The sequence below is a fragment of the Centroberyx gerrardi genome, chromosome 20 (assembly GCF_048128805.1).
Source record: "Centroberyx gerrardi isolate f3 chromosome 20, fCenGer3.hap1.cur.20231027, whole genome shotgun sequence".
Lineage (NCBI taxonomy): Eukaryota > Metazoa > Chordata > Actinopteri > Beryciformes > Berycidae > Centroberyx > Centroberyx gerrardi.
In genome coordinates this window covers 1,055,591-1,074,137 of record NC_136016.1, presented here as the reverse complement: position 1 = coordinate 1,074,137, position 18,547 = coordinate 1,055,591, and the positions used below count along the sequence as shown (strand labels likewise).

General features: G+C 44.1%; 1 protein-coding gene across 1 annotated transcript in view; it reads left to right on the top strand.

The window, feature by feature from the left end:
• fmn2b (formin 2b) overlaps positions 1-18,547 on the top strand; it is a 59,683-nt gene that overhangs the window by 15,625 nt on the left and 25,511 nt on the right. The window contains exons 8-12 of the mRNA XM_071901680.2: positions 69-458; positions 561-1,021; positions 1,703-1,847; positions 3,831-3,918; positions 17,714-17,775. Of these exons, the coding sequence (XP_071757781.2) occupies positions 69-458; positions 561-1,021; positions 1,703-1,847; positions 3,831-3,918; positions 17,714-17,775 (1,146 nt within the window). The remainder of the gene's footprint in view (positions 1-68; positions 459-560; positions 1,022-1,702; positions 1,848-3,830; positions 3,919-17,713; positions 17,776-18,547) is intronic.

Below are 18,547 nucleotides of genomic sequence, written 5' to 3'. Positions count from 1 at the left end.
ACATTTATGTATTATAAATATACAGCATGTCTCCCTCATCACATCTCAACGTTCTCCCTTATTATCAGGAGGAATGTGTTCTAAAGACGGTAAAACTGAAGGAGGAACACGTCAGCATCATCCAACAACTAGAACAAACCATTGAAGACCTCAGGACCAAGATCGCTGAACTGGAGCAGCAGCCTCCTCTGTTGGACAGGGATGGAATTACAACCAGCACCAGAGACCAGGAGTGTGGAGGAGAGGAAGACTTTCTGAAGGCTGTTTGTGACGTTCACCTCCAGACAGAAGCAGCGATGGGTTTAAGTTGCCTGGAGGCCAAGTCGGTCCAGACCTCGCCCATGGACGACAGCTTTAAGTTCAAAGTGCCTTGTAGTGAGTCTGTGGTAGTGAGTGGTAGTAGTCTGCTGCAGCCCACAGCCAGTCAGGCAGGTTTTCCGTGTTCATGCCAACAGCAGCAGCAACCTCCCCCACCTCCTCCCCCTCCCCTTCCAGGAGGAGCAATGCCACCTCCTCCTCTTCCAGGACTTACAGTGGCACCTCCTGCTCTGCCACCTCCTCCTTTGCCGTTAGCAGGTGGTGCAATGCCACCTCCTCCGCCACCACCTCCTCCACCACTCCCTGGCTCAGCCATCCCCCCTCCGCCTCCTCCTCCTCCTCCCCCCCCATTGCCAGGCATGCCTGGACCCCCACCTCCACCCCCTCCTCCTCCTCTCCCCGGTGGCCTTGCTCCCCCTCCTCCTCCACCACCACCTCCCTTACCAGGGATGGGAGGCCCACCTCCTCCTCCTCCTCCACCACCACCTCCTGGTTGTGGGCCTCCACCTCCCCCTCCTCCTCCGGGAGGCGTCTATTGTCCTCCAGCTCCTCCAGGGGCCCTGGGCTCCCTGCCTCCTCCTCTGCCTCTGGGGCTGTATGCTCTGGGTCTGGCCCAGGAGAAACCCCCCAGGAAGGCTGTGGTGGAGCCGCCCAGACCCATGAAGCCTCTCTACTGGACCAGGATCCAGCTGCAAGCCAAAAAGTAAAGATGGTGCTGATGTAGCCCAAATGGCCTCAAGACAGAGCTGCAATTAATTTACATTTACATGCATCTTGAGTCCAAACATGATCTGACCACATACTGTGCAGCAAGAAGTGGCTGCACAAAGATGGGATCTGATACGGTGGCTTGCTAAAATCCACTTTGAACATCTCAGAAACAGAAATCTCCATGTTCAAGACCACCATTCACCCTGCTGCACAAGCACTGTTCTCATAGACCATGTGGCATCTAGCACACCAAAACTAAATTTAAAAATAAAAGTGAGGTTGGGTTTGGTCTGTGTAGCACTCTGAGATGTTCAGAGTAGATTTTAACAACAAAATAAAACTTTTGAGTGTCTATTTTCCAAATCTTGGATTTGCTCGAGGAGGAAGCCATGGTATCAGATTGTCTTAGACCAGTCACTTCCTGCTGCACAGTATGTAGTCAGATTTCCTCCGAGGGTTTGAATGGATCTCATTCACACTCAAGATACACACTCAAGTAAATGCAAAATTGCAGCACCATCTTGAGGCTAACTGGTGATGATGATACATTATTGCTGTAAATATAAATGTATCTAAAAGTTATGTGACCAGTTGGCCTTGTCCATCAGGGATTTCATCATTATAAGCTTAATTTAATTACCATTTCTAATTGCTGCCGCTGTGTGTTTCTCAGGGAGGCGGCTTCTGCGTTGGTGTGGGAGGAAATGGAGGAGCCGGATGTGGACTTCCAGGAGTTTGTGGAATTGTTCTCGAAAACGGCTGTTAAGGAGAAGAAGAAGCCGCTGTCTGACACAATTACCAAGTCCAAGGCCAAACAGGTCAGTATGCGTATGTTGCTGGCATCCGTACATGTATATGAAGTAATGTAGCAATAAATAAAAAGGAGAGTAAATTATGACCTCCAGCTGGTGATCAGCATAAGGCAATAAACACCAATATAAACAAAATCAATTAGATTTGCAGAGAAGCATTAATTTATGCTTCATATTCATCTTCTAACTTGTATACTATGAATTTACCTCAAAGATTTCCATCAGCCTAAAACAGTGCTAATTTCTATTCTGCAAATAAAAAGGTTGAACTGAGTTTAGGTGGGTTTATCCTCCACTACATCTCTGGACACATTGCACACATCAGGAAAAAACATGCAAAACAAAACCTTTACTTACATGATTCATATTTATATTCATAAATTGATATAGGCATTGCTTCATGCACTTACAAGTTACAACATCAGTATAAAGTCTCTCAAGCATGTGTCTGTGCACGCGTACCGCTTATAGACTACATAACATGACCCTACAAGATTGGGTGGCAGGGTTTGCTTTTGAAAATGTATCATAGTCCACGGTTTCAGTCAGACCTCTTTCAGACGTGAGTAGACAGAGCAAGTTCAGGTGAGTGGCGAGCATAGAGGACCTGCTCACAGTTTCTATCCTTTAAACATGGAAAAGATGCACTCAACAGTGCATGCTTTCATTGGCACAGTGCCAATTGCCTTTAAGAAGGAATGAATATGGGGGAGAATATCTTCACTGCATATGTCTATGACCTCAGTAAGAGTTTTAAAAGTTTCTCCTTGCCTTCTACCTTGCGGCGTGCTGGAGGAACGAGTTCTGACTCAGACTATCAGGCTGATATGAAAAGTTAGCCAGCATGTTGTCAAATCAGTCAGTTTGTTGTCACAAGAAACCTGTAAAGTCGCTGCTGATTTCATCAAACCTTATGAGTCATTGTGGAACCTGGTGTTTAATTTATTAAGCAGACAATCTAATATTTGGTTTAACATAACCCACAAATGATTGTGTAAGATTTTCAGTTGAATCTACTGTCTGTTACTGATACTTTGATGGACTGTAGGTTGCAAAGTCCCTAGGTTCTGCATATTCTGACAGTCACATCGTTCCAATTCCAAATCGGTCTGAGATCTGGGTACATCTCTCTCTGTGCTTCGAGGAAACATGCTGGCTGCTTCTCATGAAGGTGTGCAATGAGTTGATGGTATTACAAAAAGTGGCTGCATCAGCTGAAGTCCACACCACAGCTGCCAGCACTAGGTTTAGCCTATGAGGGTGACGATACATGCTGAATAATGGAGTGGTAACAAAATGGCCATTCAGTCAGAATATCAGGCTACAATGGGTTATTTTACCTATTTCCCCTTTAACTTTCGTACATTTTCACACTCCATTAAAATTATTTCTTTATCAGTGGGGATTTGATTGAAGCTTGGTTGACTTCTGTCACTGACAATGCAACACATGACGTTGGCGTCAAATCCAGAGTGCCAGAAGCAAAGTGCTGGCCATGACTGCTGCATATATCAATCTCCTCCATCGCTGATGTTGTCTGCTGTGATGGAGGAATTCTGCACCACAACTAGTCCTATGGCGTGAAGGCAAAGATGATACATCTCCATTCTGTGTGCAAAACGGGCCATCAGTTACTGTACGTACACATGCGTACGTCATTACCACAGCAACCAATGCAGATAGCGGTGCCTGAACACACAAGTCCGACATGATCACTTGCAAATAACAGTGTGGACAGTCTGTCCTAAAGATCGGATTTGAGAAACAAATCAGATTTGCCTGCAGTCTGAACAAAGCCTTGGTTTCTTCTTCATCCGTAGGTTTATCTGTGTCACTCCATCAGTCTTGGTTTATTGATGCTACAGTGCAACACTGGCTGAGCTACATATGAGGTTTCTACAGGACTTCGTTAGGGTTTCAGTGAGAAACTGGCCCATATGTCCTTGTGTATTATGAATATGACTCTGACCCAATATCTGTGTTTTTCAGGTTGTGAAGCTCCTAAACAACAAGCGTTCTCAGGCAGTGGGAATCCTCATGTCCTCCCTGCACCTTGATATGAAAGACATTCAACATGGTGAGTTAATTAGTTACAACAGTAGCTATTTAATAGCTAGGCACTCCCATACCAATACCCACTCCATATACAGTAGTACATGGTTCCCATTGTTCATGGAATCTCTGGAACATCATGTAATTTAAAGGTGTATTTCAAATGGGGTAGGTCAAGGAGTTTAATAAGTTCTATGGAGAAGTCAGGGAATATCAGGGAATTTACACTCATATTCCAGAAATATAGCAGAATGTATTCTCCACTCTCCATTGTTTCACACATTCATTGCATTAGATGGGTTTCAGTAGCCTGGCCTCAGCCCTGCCTCATTTCTGGGTTTCACTCGTTTGTTTTCTTTAGGTCTGGTGGAATTGTCTATCTAAGGGGCTTTCTCTGACGTCAGTACAGAGACAGGTGCATGAGCGGTGACTGGACTGCCCCAATGCAATTCCTGAGCAATCAAAGCAAGGGAGGTGATGACGTTATTGAAAAGTGCTGCTTGCCTCACATTTCAAGACATGATTGCTACTGCAAATCAAAACAATCATTTCAGTCGGTTCTGTGTTGAATCCAGTTAGTTGGCAAGCTGACAAAGTAGTCTGCGTGTGGGTTCAATCAATTGGACTATGTTAGTCAAATTAGTCTGATGTATTGGATTTGACCAATTTCTGGCCCCTATCAGAGGAAATCTGTTCAGTTCAGTTCTTTATTTTGATCCCAGAGGGCAGTTGATTTGCAGGCAGGTATAGAAACATTCAACAAAAAGAAAAAAGAAAAGTAGGCAATGACAAGTAACACACAAACATATAATACAGTTAAATAAATAAAAAAATATATAATTGCCAGTCCACAGTATAATGTGGTGTGCAATAATAGCAGGATTTCTCTAATGATGTCCGTTAATCAAGGTGATGGCTACGGGAACAACACAGTGTTTGTATCTGTTGGTTTTCATCTTGGGCAGCCTGAAACGGGTACCAGAGGGTAGAGTGTGGAATTCAGAGTTGAGGGGGTGGTCACAGTCCGAGAGGATGGACTGAGCTTTCTGCAGGACTTGGCTCTTCTTGGCTGGCTCCAGTGATTTTCCCACCTTGGCTAACAAAACGGTTCAATGCATTTTTGCTTTTAACACCCAGGTTACCAAACCAACATAAAACATAACACTGACTCAATAAATGCTCTATAAACCATTGTCATCAGGGTCCTGTCAATGTTAAAGGGTTGTGTAGCTTCCTGGCCATGATACAACCCCAAAATCAGCAATTCTGTCTTTTTTTTTTTTTTTTTTTTTTCACCTTTATTTATTCAGGGGAGTTTCACTGAGAGCACTGCTCTCTTTTTCAGGAACGCCCTGATCACATTCACACCTGGAAGCTGATCAGTACAACCACAGTCTGATCTGCTGGCCACTGAGCAGCTCCACTGGAGCGGTTGGGGTTAAGGGCCTTGCTCAAGGGCACCTCAGTGGTGGTAATGAGAGAGGGGCAAACGCTGCTTTTCACTTTCCCCACCCAGATTTATCCTGCCGGTCCGGGGGATTGAACCGAGGACCTTCCGGTCACAAGCTCGCTTCTCTAACCTTTAGGCCGCCACTGTCTTATTTTATCCAGTGCTCTGTAAGAGGCCACCACTGCCACTGTCTTATTTTATCCAGTGCTCTGTAAGAGGCCATTGGAGAATTGCGTTTTTTCTTTTTAATTCACTGCCATAGTATGGCAAAACAGGTCTCAAAATCACACTTCAAGCAAATAAACGAACGAGAAAAAAGCAGATTCCACCAGTTGCCACCACCTCTGCTGCCATACACACCTCTGTGTAACACAACAACTGCACAGAGCAATGTAAAAGGCAATTAAAAATAGCACACACACACAAATAAAAGTAAAAATAGGAAAAGCCAGTGTGAACTAAGTTTTTAAAACTCAACAGAATCTGCTAAAAGGACAGATAATGGGAGAGTATTCCGGAGTTTATAGGGGCCTTAACCATAAACGCACAATCAGCTCTAGATTTTAGTCAGTGGGTCACAAATATAGGAAGATGCTAGGCAGTGTGAAGCCTTGTAGGTAATTAATCTATTCTGAATTTTACAGGTAACCAATGCAGACAGGCTAAAACAGGGGTGATATGTCATCCGTGGTTAGTTTTGGTAAGTAATCTCACAGCCACATTCTGAATCAATTGTAAACAATGGATAATGTAGGGTGACCAGATTTTCAAACCCCCAAACCGGGACCCTTAAGTGTACCGCACGTTCATGCACGCGCACATGTATGCGCTTATGCACGCACCATAGGCGTTTTCATCAGAATGGGGGACAATTATTTCAGCGCTTAGCACACCTAGTGACTGCACCTTTCAACACCATGGACAGCGCCTCAGCAAACGAAAAATGGTGTTTTGTCTCCAAAAATCCACCAAAACATAGTGTCGTGCTTGGACCTTTTGAAGTGAGCAAGGCTACTTCGTCTGGATGTGCGTGGGTGTAAATCACTTCACACGACAAGGGATCTTCCGTTTATGGACTTTACTGAACTTCGGCAGGTGATTCCAGAACATACAGCCGTTTACAACAGTGAAGACAGTTATGCTGGGTTGTGTACTCTAGCTCGGGCACAGAACAGCAAGCTAGCGCTGTCCATGCGATGAGCCGTTCACGAGCACTGTTCAACCTTAACTGACTAACTCTCGTAGAATCTTGCTACGTCTCTCATGCGTGATCGTGTCACGTTCACTGACCAATCAACATACGTATTACGTACATATTAAATTCTGGGTAAACACGTCCCCAGAATTTAATTTAAGGATTTCCTCAGCTTTAACAGTAACAGACCCCTCGTTGTTCAACTGGAAAGCTAGTGCTTAATGTCTGCAATGTAACTGATTTAATTGTAGATATGTTACAGATATGAATATGATACCTGCAAGTGGGGACGTGTTTACCGTATTTCCAATATGTGAAAGCTTTCTGATAGAGCAGACTTTGACACAGCAACGGTAAACATCATTTGAAGAGAAGGATATATACACAATACACCAATTGCGTTTTTAAAATGTAGTAGCTCATTGAATTTACTTTTGTTTTCTACTGTCTTAATGTGTTAGCTGATTACTTTTGCTGTTGGTACTTTCCCCATTCCTAAACACTAAAATACAGGAAAAAAAGAAACACGGCGGTGTCCATTTTGTTGTTAGTTGCCTAGCAACAATGTTCCCATAACGTACAATACTTGAAAGCCAAGCATATTATCATGGATGTATTCTTGTGCCGCAAATATGACTTAACCAATTCAATTTGAAGGAAGTAATAGCACCATTAAAATAAAAAACTTGAGGTCCCTGACTTTGGCGGTCCATATTGGCCAGTGATCCGCGAGACTCCCGCTCCTGAGTCATGAAGGTGACATCGTTTTCTCCTCTAGCACACCGACGGGAGGCCGGTGTGCTATACGGCTACTATTTTATGTAGCTATTATAGTAAAAGAAAAAGTACAGGCGCTGGTATATACACTAACTGTCCTTTTATTCCAAAAGTCGTATTTAATAAAGCCCCGGAGGGCGGGAGTGGATGAACCCGGTTAAACAGTAACCGCCCGTACGGGACGCTCTAAGAAGTAAAGCGAACGCGCCCGCAACGAGGCAGGGATCATTTCATTGGTCAACACTACACCTGGCATTCTATTGGTTGGGGAATTTTGACAGGGTTGTTGCACAAAAAGAGCAGAGCAGAAATCTGAGAGCAGACGTTTCACGAGTGCACAGAAGCAGCCTGAGTGCGAGGAGAAGGGCTGAAGCTGGAGCGCAGGAAATCTGTGTGCAAGCAACATTATCTGAGTGCAAGCATACAATTTGAGCAGAAGCAGAGCAAATCTAAGTGCAAGCAGGACATATTTGAGTGCGAGGGCAAGGTTTGAGGGAAAGCATTACAAAATCTGAACGTGAAATCAATAAATCATGCTCTCAAATTGAAAGACCACGCTCTTGAATAAAGATAGGAAAAAATCTCCATACATTTGCCCCGCTGAAGTAGGTCGCAACGGTGCTACCACTAGCTTGTAGCCACCGCTTATGTTTGGCCGTCTTAATATGATCTTTTATGTCGACATTTCCACCGTGCGCGACCGAAAATGTACTCTTGCAGTGTGTGCAGAACGCAGCATTTTCGTTGCCGGCTACTTCACGAAGAAAAGAGTAAGCCTTCTGGAGGTCTTTAGAAAAGACCGACTTTCTCTTCGGCATGACAGCTAACCGTTAGCATACTAACAGATTCTGTCAGACAGAGCCACAAGCGTCATAGGTTAGCAACAGCCTTGACAACGACACACTGATTGATTGACACAGACAAATCAGTGTTGAATTCAGATGTGTGGTGCATTGTTTATGTTTTTTGATTGGGTTAGGTAATAATGAGCGGGACAGAACATGATAAACGTCTATGTAAGCGCTGAAAACAAGTATAATACTATTATTATTATTTTAATTGTGGTGAAAACCGGGACAATTTGGTAGTGAATGTTGAAAACCGGGACATTTTAGTGTTTTACAGATATTTGTCGGGACTCGGGACACCCATCTTGAAACCGGGACAATCCCGGACAAACCGGGACGTCTGGTCACCGTAGGATAATGGCATGTCTAAGGCAGGTAAATAAGGCGTTACAGTAATCTAGGCAGGAGGATATAAAGGAGAGTATTAATATTAGCATATGTTGAAAAGACAGCTGACCAGATTTTTTATATATTTAAGTGGAATGAAAAGGACTTGATCACAGAATTGGCATGCATATTGAATTTAAAATGAGGATCAATGGTCACACCTACATTTTTTGTGGATGACTTAATGTTGGAGCCAGTGGGACCCAGGGAATGACCAATCAGTCCTGTTTGGGATCAGGCCCTATAAGAAGTACCTCGCCTGCCTTGCCCAGATTTTTCGCACCTGTTACAGGAATTGAAAGCGTAACAGGAGTGTTGAACTGTGTGTGGATTCTCTAGAAAGGGAAGCAGTGAGCTTTCTGTAAACTCGGCCAAATATATTTGCTCTCTCGGTCAGGTTGCAACCATATTTTGGAAATATTGGAAAAAACTGGAAATCACTAAATTTGCTTAAGTAGTTTCACTGAAAACTGAGCTTTCATAATGTCTCACATTTTAACAATGTGATATGACCAGTAACATTCACATACACAGGACAGCAGGGGTGGGCAACCATGTGCCATGGAGGGCCAAGAGTCTGCAGGTTTTCCTCCCAACCAAACTCTACACCAGCTGATATTATTGATTAACACACCAACCAGAAAAGAGGAACTAATCAGTGAAATCACCCGAAGTAGTCTTTGGCAAGCGGACAGGCAAGATGGCCGCGCCTCTGTCTTCGGCTGCTTGTCGTCGCCTGTTGCCGCTTCTGTTTGTCCTGGCTCTGTTTGTGTCTTTGTGTATGCGTGTTGCCAAGCCACTATTGTCTACGATCGCCAAACACTACTGAATATTCGAGCCTCTGTTGTGGATTTATACACTCAGGATCCCGAAGAAAGGATCTTTCACCGTTCTCTGTTTCCCCAACTACCTGAAGGTACATGGGCTCCGCACCGCGGCTGTCACCGTAGGAAACGAGCTAGGAGGCGGAGTAAACGTGCAGGTGCCTCAGTTAAGCTGAGGAGTCTTGCCTGCTCTCGCTCTCCCTCGGCACCGGCCTACCTTTTCCAGCTCTGTGATGTTGGACCTGGACGGCTATGTCACTCCATTCCTCAGCGTTCCCTGGAGACGAGGTACGCCTTTCTTCGACCGATTACCCCAGACATAGACCTGGACACCAGGATACTGCCTTGCGGGCTCCCCGCTAGGCTATCTGTGAAGCGCGGTGGGGTAGTTTACCAGAACCTCCGCCCTCTGGCGTGGGTGCCATTGTCGGATTATGGATCTGCTGCTGCCCCAGTCAAAATGGCTTTGATCAACGCAAGATCTCTATCCAATAAGACTTTTATTCTTAATGACTTTTTCTTCGCCCATGGATTGGATTTCTTGCTGGTGACGGAAACCTGGCTTAACGTTGATGAGCTTGCTCCACTTGTTGAACTCTGTCCTGATGACTGTAACTTTTTTAGCACGCTGAGACCCTCCAGACGCGGCGGGGGTCTAGCGGTTGTGTTTAAGAAGCATTTTAATTGCCGCCTATTAAACTCTGATCATTTCTCCAGCTTCGAGGTGCAATTAATTAAAGTAGGCCTGGTCAATCCCCTTTTAATCGCTCTTGTGTATCGTCCGCCAAGAATGCATAAAGACTTTATTCCACAATTTGCGGACTTTCTTTCAAATACCATGCCTGACTTTGATAGAGTCCTGATTCTTGGTGACTTTAATATTCATGTTTGCTGTCCCTCTAAGCCTCTTGTGAGTGAATTTATGCATCTGGTTGAATCATTTAATCTTGCTCAGCTTACGACTGGCCCTACTCACAAGCTAGGCCATACACTCGACCTAGTCTTATCGTTTGGTTTTCAGATTTGCAATATGGAAATAATTGATGCTTGTCTGTCGGATCATAGTGCTGTTGTATTTGATTCATTCCTGCCTTTCTCACCTACTAAATCTCAGCTCCCTGTACATTGCTCTCGCTACATTAACTCTTCGACTGCCAATAAATTCTCCGAGGCCCTCATAGCTGCTCCCAATACCTGTACTATTGAGGTTTCTCCTCCCCATCTCAACACTGCGGAACTTATTTCCTTATTTAACACCACCTGCTTTTCTATTCTGGATTCTGTTGCCCCCCTTAAATTGAAAAAGTCTAAGCCTAAAGGTTTGCCTTGGCTTATTGACACCACCAGAGCCCTAAGGAGGGAGTGCAGAAAAGCAGAGCGGAAGTGGAAGTGTGATAAGCTTCAAATTTCCTTTGAAATTTTGAGGGACAATCTTCTCAAATACCAGGAAGCAGTTAAGGCTGTGAGAGCAAAATACTTTTCTGACCTCATCTCCAACAACTCTCATAATCCCAAAGTCCTATTCAGTACCATTAACTCTGTCATCTGTCCCGCCCCCAGTACCAGCTTAGATGTGTCCCCAACTAAGTGCGAAGAATTTTTAAAATTTTTCATTAGCAAAGTTGAGGACATCAAAATGAACATTTCCCCCTCCACCCGTGACCTAGCCGTCTCACTGGTCTGTTCATCTGTCCTGGACTGTTTCCAACCCATCACGCTACCCTCCCTTATAGAGATTGTTTCTTCTATGAAATCTGCAACCTGCCCCCTTGATAATAAAGTCGCAGCGAAACCAGCTAACGTCTCATCGTCTGCTTATTGAGGGACGTTACAATATTGTCCCCACCGCTCTCCTGAAGGATGTCTTTGACATAGCCGGTCCCAGCATCCTCTCTATAATCAATAGCTCTCTGGTCACTGGTACCGTTCCAACCTGCTTCAAGCATGCAGTGGTCCAGCCCCTCCTGAAAAAAACCAATTTAGACCCCACCTTGCCTAGTAACTTCAGACCAATCTCTAAACTTAAATTCCTGTCAAAGGTTCTTGAAAAGGTCATTCTCTGTCAATTGCTGCCCTACTTACACCAAAACAACATCCTGGAAAGATTTCAGTCAGGTTTTAGGGCTTACCATAGCACAGAGTCTGCCTTGTTGAAAGTGTCCAATGACCTGCTCCTCTCTATCGACTCCAGTGACTGTGCTGTCCTGATTCTTCTTGACCGCAATAGAAGTTTCTCCGTCAACATAGGCAATTTTTCCTCTCCCCCAGCTAGTCTCTCCTGCGGGGTCCCAAAAGGTTCCATCCTAGGTCCCATTCTGTTCTCTATTTACATACTTCCCCTTGGTCAAATCATTCAAAAGTACAACATTTCCTTCCATTGCTATGCAGATGATACACAGCTCTATCTCCCCCTGAAACCAAACGACCGGTGCAATCTAAACAGTCTCATGGACTGCCTTGATGATATCAAGTGTTGGATGGCACAAAACTTCCTGCAGCTGAATGAAAGCACGTCTGAAGTTGTCCTATTCGGCCCCCCTGACTCCATCAAATTGATCGCCAACAGCCTAGGCAACCTGTCCACTCTTGTTAAACCCTATGTCAAAAACCTTGGTGTGATATTTGACTCCGCCTTTAAGTTTGACAAGCAGGTCAATACAGTAGTAAAAGCCAGTTTCTTCCAGCTTCGCACTATTGCCAAAATCAAGTCTTTTCTCTCATTCAAAGATCTTGAGAAGGTCATCCATGCCTTCGTATCCTCCCGCTTAGACTATTGCAATTCCCTGTATACTGGGATTAGTCAGTCGTCCCTGTCCCGCCTGCAACTGGTCCAGAACGCTGCTGCCAGGCTCCTGATGGGTACCCGGAAGAGAGACCATATTAGCCCTATTCTGGCCTCTCTCCACTGGCTTCCAGTGCGGTTCAGAATTGATTTCAAGGTTCTCCTGTTTGTCTTTAAAGCCCTGAATGGCAGGCTCCCTCTTATATCACAGACCTCTTAACCCCTTATTCCATCTCCAGGTCCCTCAGGTCGTCTGACTTGGGGCTCCTGGCTGTCCCGCGTTCTAAACTTAAGCTCAGGGGTGACCGCGCCTTTGCTGTTGCAGCCCCTAGACCAGGGGTCACCAACCTTTTTGAGACTGAGAGCTACCTGAACGGTAGAGAGTAATATGGAGGGCTACTTGTTTGATATAATCTTCCCGAATAATATAAATTTGCTCAGTTTACCTTTAAATAATGAATATTATGCATTTAATAGGTTACATATATTAGGAGACTGTCTGTCTATGTTCACTAATTACTGTTAATGATTCCTCACAATCATTATTAATAATGTTTTACCAAGTGATCATAGGAAAACACAGATATATATATTTAAACATGCAAGTTTAATGATTTCTCTGTTAATCTCAACAATTAGATTGAAATAATTCAGACATGGCATAGTTTTTTTCCCATATTCTCACACATAACACAAACATTTCACTTTCACTGCTCTCATCAACCGTGTTTTTCAGTGAATAAGCTCTGATAAACCCACTGTACACTACCAAATGGCAGATAGACAGAGTTAGCTGTAAAGGTCTTTTAGTGGGAAGCTTGGCATTGCATACTGTTCACAAAACAGAAAAGGCTGATTCACACAGATAGGTTGAACCAAAAAGACAGGCAACTTTCATAGCTGCTGTGAATACACCTTTGTACTTTTCTGGGTCCACAAGGCACCAAAAGTTTGGCGAGCCCTGGTGGGCTTTGAGGTGAATGTCACTTTGCAACGTGAGAATTTCCATCTCTACCTCACCAGCATCCAAGTTGAATGCTGCACTTAGTTGCTCAGCAATGCATGTCATGTCCACTTGCATGAAAGAATTTGAAATGAATGACACACATGGCTCCAGCTTATCAAAGTCACAGAACCTGTCTTCGAACTCTTGCCCAAGTCTATTTATGAGTTGAGAGTACTTTTCTGCAGCCCTGTCCAAGGCCCCAGATGCAGAAGCATTGTCATTCAGCACTGACTGCACAGAGGGAAAGTGCAGCAATTTCTTTCTCTGTAAATGCACAGAGAAAATGTTCATCTTGGCTTTAAATGCGTTTACAGCACTGATCATGTCAGAGACAGTCTTACCTTTGCCTTGCAGTTCACAGTTCAAATGGTTCAGTTTCCCAGTGATGTCCGTTAGAAATGCAAGGTCTAGTATCCACTCAGTGTCCTGAAGCAGCGAGGTGTCCTCCCCTCTGGATTCCATGAACTCTTTGATTTCACCCAAAAGTGATAAAAAACGCTGCAAAACCCTTCCCCTGCTGAGCCATCGGATTTCAGTGTGTAGTAACAGGTCACCATATTCAGCTGACAGCTCCTCCAACAGAACCTTGAATGACCTGTGTTGTTTAGCTTTGGCGCGGATGCTGTTTATGATCTTTATGACCGGAGTCATTATGTGATCAAAGCCCATCACTTTTGCACATATCGCCTGCTGGTGAATGATGCAGTGGTAATGTAGAAATTTGGGGAAATCTGGGTCACCTTTGCATTGCGCGACGAAGCCTGTGTGACGGCCGGTCATCGCGGGGGCACCGTCTGTTGTCACAGACACCAGCTTTTCCAACGGTACCTTTTTCTCCACGAAATACCCCTTCACCACGTCGTAGATATCAACCCCCCTTGTTGTTGTCTTCAGGGGCAGTAGTGTCAGGAGTTCCTCTTTCGTGGATAAATCATGGAATACCATTCGTACAAACACCATCAGCTGCGCCGTACTGCTGGTGTCCACTGACTCGTCGCACTGGATGCTAAACCACCTGCACGTACTCAGATCTCGGTCCAGCTGCTCTGTCAAGTTCTCGGACATAGCTGACACTCTTCTGGCGATTGTACTTGCCCCCAATTGGACGTCGGAGAGAGCGGAGATGACTTCGGGCCCATTCTTCTCGTCTTTGAACAAGGTGTTTGCGATCACTGTCATTGCTCCTTTCAGTACATCGCCATCCGAAAAAGGTTTCTTGTTCTTTGTCAAAAAATGTGCAGCTCTAAACGAAGCTTCCGTTGCTGCTTGGGACTTGGGAAAAGATTGCTGTTTGCCCAAAGCTGCCTTTAACTCACGGGCTTTTTCTACCCGTAATGAGCTACCTGGCGGGTAGCTAGCATTGAAGTTCTTGTGGCATGTACTGAAGTGCCTCTCTATGTTGTGTCGCTTCGCCGTCGCCACAGTCGCCCCACAAATGAGACATACACTCTTTTCTTTCACTGTTGTGAAGAAGAACTCTTCCTCCCACTGCTCGTGAAAGTGGTATGTTTTTTTCTTCCGCTTTTCTGCCATTGTTCACGCCGTTAATAGCCTAACTTAGTTAGCTCATCATCGTAGCTAGCTGGCATAGAATCAACGAGTGAGAAGGTGAGAAGAGGTGACGCGCGACGTAACGTCAAGCTAAACTTTGACCCCAGACGGGGTATAAATTATACATACATAATAAATTTATGTTTTTAAAATGTTATATGCAATGTTAAACTAGTTATTTTCTACATTCATGCAAGTGTTATTGAAAAAAATAAATAAATAAAGACAATTTAGGCTATTTTTAGACCGAGCTCTACCGGTGACTCATGCTATTTTTAGAACGTGCCCTGCGGGCGACTCACTGGCTCCCTGCGGGCGACCAGGCGCTCGCGGGCACCATGTTGGCTAACCCTGCCCTAGACTGTGGAATAGCATCCCCCTCTATATCAGATCTGCCCCCTCCATTGATTCCTTCAAGTCCAGGCTCAAAACATACTTTTATTCTTTAGCGTTTGGATCCTCCTGATGTGGTTTGATATGTGCCTATGCCAATGAATCGATTTGTCGATTTGTACCCATGCACTGTGTGTATTGACGCTTATGTGGGTGTTTTTGTTTTTAGTCTTTTTTGTGATTTTACTGCCTGCTCTGGTTTGTACAGCACTTTGGTCAACGTGAGTTGTTTTTAAATGTGCTTTATAAATAAATTTGACTTGACTTGACTTGACTTTGGTTGGAAGAAAAACCCTGCATGCTTTGGGCCCTGCATGGCACATTATTGCCCACCCCTGGTTTAGCAAGACCCAGGTTCAAACCCCCACCCAGCTGAAGTGTCTTTACGCAAGACACTGAATCCCTACCAGTTCCATGGGTGCTGTTCTGTAGCTGAGCCTGACCTCCCTGGGGATGGGGAGGGGGGTAAGAGGAGGAGCAATATAGAGGAGAATATTATTATTGTTATTACTATACTCTGGTCACTGTGAATAATCAGATTAAGGTGATCGTTGGTAAGTGTTTACATGGTTCAAAGTAACATCAAATAACACTTTAGACCAAAATGGCATCTACCTATGGCAACACCGTAAGAGCTACTCTGCTCTAGATGCTTGTGTTGTTTGTCAGTTACTGTGTTCAGCTAGCTACGACCAGTATCATTTATGACTGGCAATGTTTACTGGACATACGGCAGAATGTTCCACGTTTGTGGACAAATCCAGCCATACCAAGAGATATCGTCTGCACTGTCCCGGAACCCTGAAGCTACACTCACCGACATCAGCGTCGGAGCAGGTGGAGACGCAGAAGGAGGAGAGGCATATTGGTGAGACTCAGATGGAGGCCAAATAAACCGCCGATCCCCGGCATCCTGTTGGCTGATGTTCAATCACTCGGCAACATGCTGGACGAATTTCACTGCCGCGTTAGACCCCAAATAGACATGAGGAACTGCTGTGTGTTTCTGTTTACAGAAACTTAGCTAACCCGAGATACCCCTGACAGAGCTCTACAACCCGACGGCTTCTCAGGCTAGATTGCTCACAGGCTATGACTAGTAAGTCAAAAGGTAGTGGTGTCTGCTTTTTTATTAATAACTCATGGTACACGGACGTGCAAATAATTTCCAACTCACACTTCCGAGCTGTTTAGAGACAACCGACTCTTTAGTTTTTGAAGACCAATTCGAACCTTGATGATTGCACTGACTGAGTAACAGATTACATGCACTGTAGACATCTTCATTCCCACCCGCACCATTCACTCCACCTGTTATCAAAAACCTTGGATGAATAACACTGTGAAGCTACAACTGAAGGACATGGACCGGTACAAGAAGACATGGTATGACCTTGAAAAGGCCATCAGAGCAACCACAAAACAACAATAAACGGGATAAACTGGAGCACAATTACAGGGACTATGATCCGAGATGCATGTGTAGGGGGGGTACAGACGATCACAGACTATAAAACAAAACGAGACGGACCACGTATGTGACATGGCTTTGCAGATGACAGAGAATGGTGTGGTTAAAGTTTTTAGATATGTCAAAGCTCATAAAGCGGTAGGCCCTGATGGGATTTCATTCTGAGATTTAAAATCCTGCTCGAGTCAGCTATCTACAGTGTTTATGATATTTTTAACCAGTCATCTTGCCCCATGACTAATATTTCCAAGTTTCATGGTGTTGTGTGAATCCATTCGGAAGTTGTGTGCCTTTTTATGAGAAGCCATGCCCACTGCCATGCTCCCCTTTGGCCAATTGGTGTGAAAAGTTGATCAGTTCTTCCTAGCCCCGTCACCCAACTTTCCACAAAGTTTCGTGCAAGTCTGTTCATAACTTTTGACGTTATCTAAAGGCCAGTGTCCACTGCCTCTGGCATGTGTACATTCTGGCTATGCAGCAGGAGAATCACATATTTCAGACCTTTTTAATGTGTCCCAACTTATTCCAAAAAATGTATTTGTCCCAAATTTCAGTTTTCCATTTGTGTTTAATATTGCATCAATAACTCTGTACATAACTGCATAATTTTTTTTTACACATCACCAGCATCATTGCACATCGATTTCTATATGCCTGATCTGGACATGTCACTGTTTTGAGAATGTGATTTTGTCACTACCACTTTTCCATTACTGGCATGGTTAGTTTTTGACACAAGTCTGCTGGCTGGGGGGTGTTTGGACCTTCAAAATGCACCGTAACTTTGTGGCGTCACAAAGGTACGCTCACTATTATTTTTGTAAGAAATGATAGTTTAACAAAGTGGTTTTTTTACAAAGCAGTTGAGCAGTTGTCATTGTTTCACTCTTGAAACGGTTAGCCAATCAGAACAGAGGGGTCGTTAATATTAATGAGCCTTAAAGACACAACAACAGAAACAGCCTGTTCCCTCTGCCGATTTTTCTTTCGCCCATCTTCTTCTTGCAGCCTGTCTTTCTTTGCATTTCCTTTTTTCTATAAAATATTTCATTATATTGTACATGATAATACCATTATTGTATTCTGTTATCTGTGTTAATAGTAATGACCAATGATCCCTCTCTCTTGCTTTCCAGCCATCCTCAACCTGGACAACACAGTAGTAGATCTGGAGACCCTGCAGGCACTCTACGAAAATGTAAGCAACACGCACTCTACACAGTCTTTCAATCAGTTTGTATTGTCTGTCTGACAATATGTGGATATGGCAAATTATTTCTTGCTTTAGAAGAGCAATGCAGTGGATTCCCCCAATACACTCTGCCATTGTCACTCACTAGGATTAGTTGGAGCTGAACTGACCTTTGTACAAATTTCTTTGTGAAAACTCTTCTGATTTTGGGGGACTTTTACTCCCATTCCATTTTCCTCATTCTTTTACTTACTTATGTGTAGTTATGCATGTTGTGTATGTGTACTTATGTCAATGTTTGCATGTGTGTACTTATGTGTGTGATTGATTGCATGTGTGGAATTACGTGTGTGTATTCTGCATGGAATCTCTTCCGTTGAATTTGGACTTCAGATATATAAAACTTGTTGAAAAACCCTAAAGTGAAATAATTAAATCCTAGTGAAAGTGCCTGTAGAAGGCTCTCTGACTGGAGGAACTGGTCCTGTAAATTTGTTAAATTGGCTTTGTTTGACATCTTGAAGAAACAGCTATGCTTTGGTTTTGTGTAGAATAGTAATTATTACTGCTGCCTTCTAAAATGTTATTTTGGCTTTGCTATACCTGATGTTAATCATTAAAGCTGCAGCCATATTATCAGCCCAAATCAGGAAGAGGGGCTACAACAGAGAAGAGCGTCCCATCCCCCCTAATTCAAACTTTGTAGATTCACCCTATTTGCCCAGATTCATTTCTGGTGTCGGTGTGGTCACTGGTGGGAAATCTTCTCCACAAATCC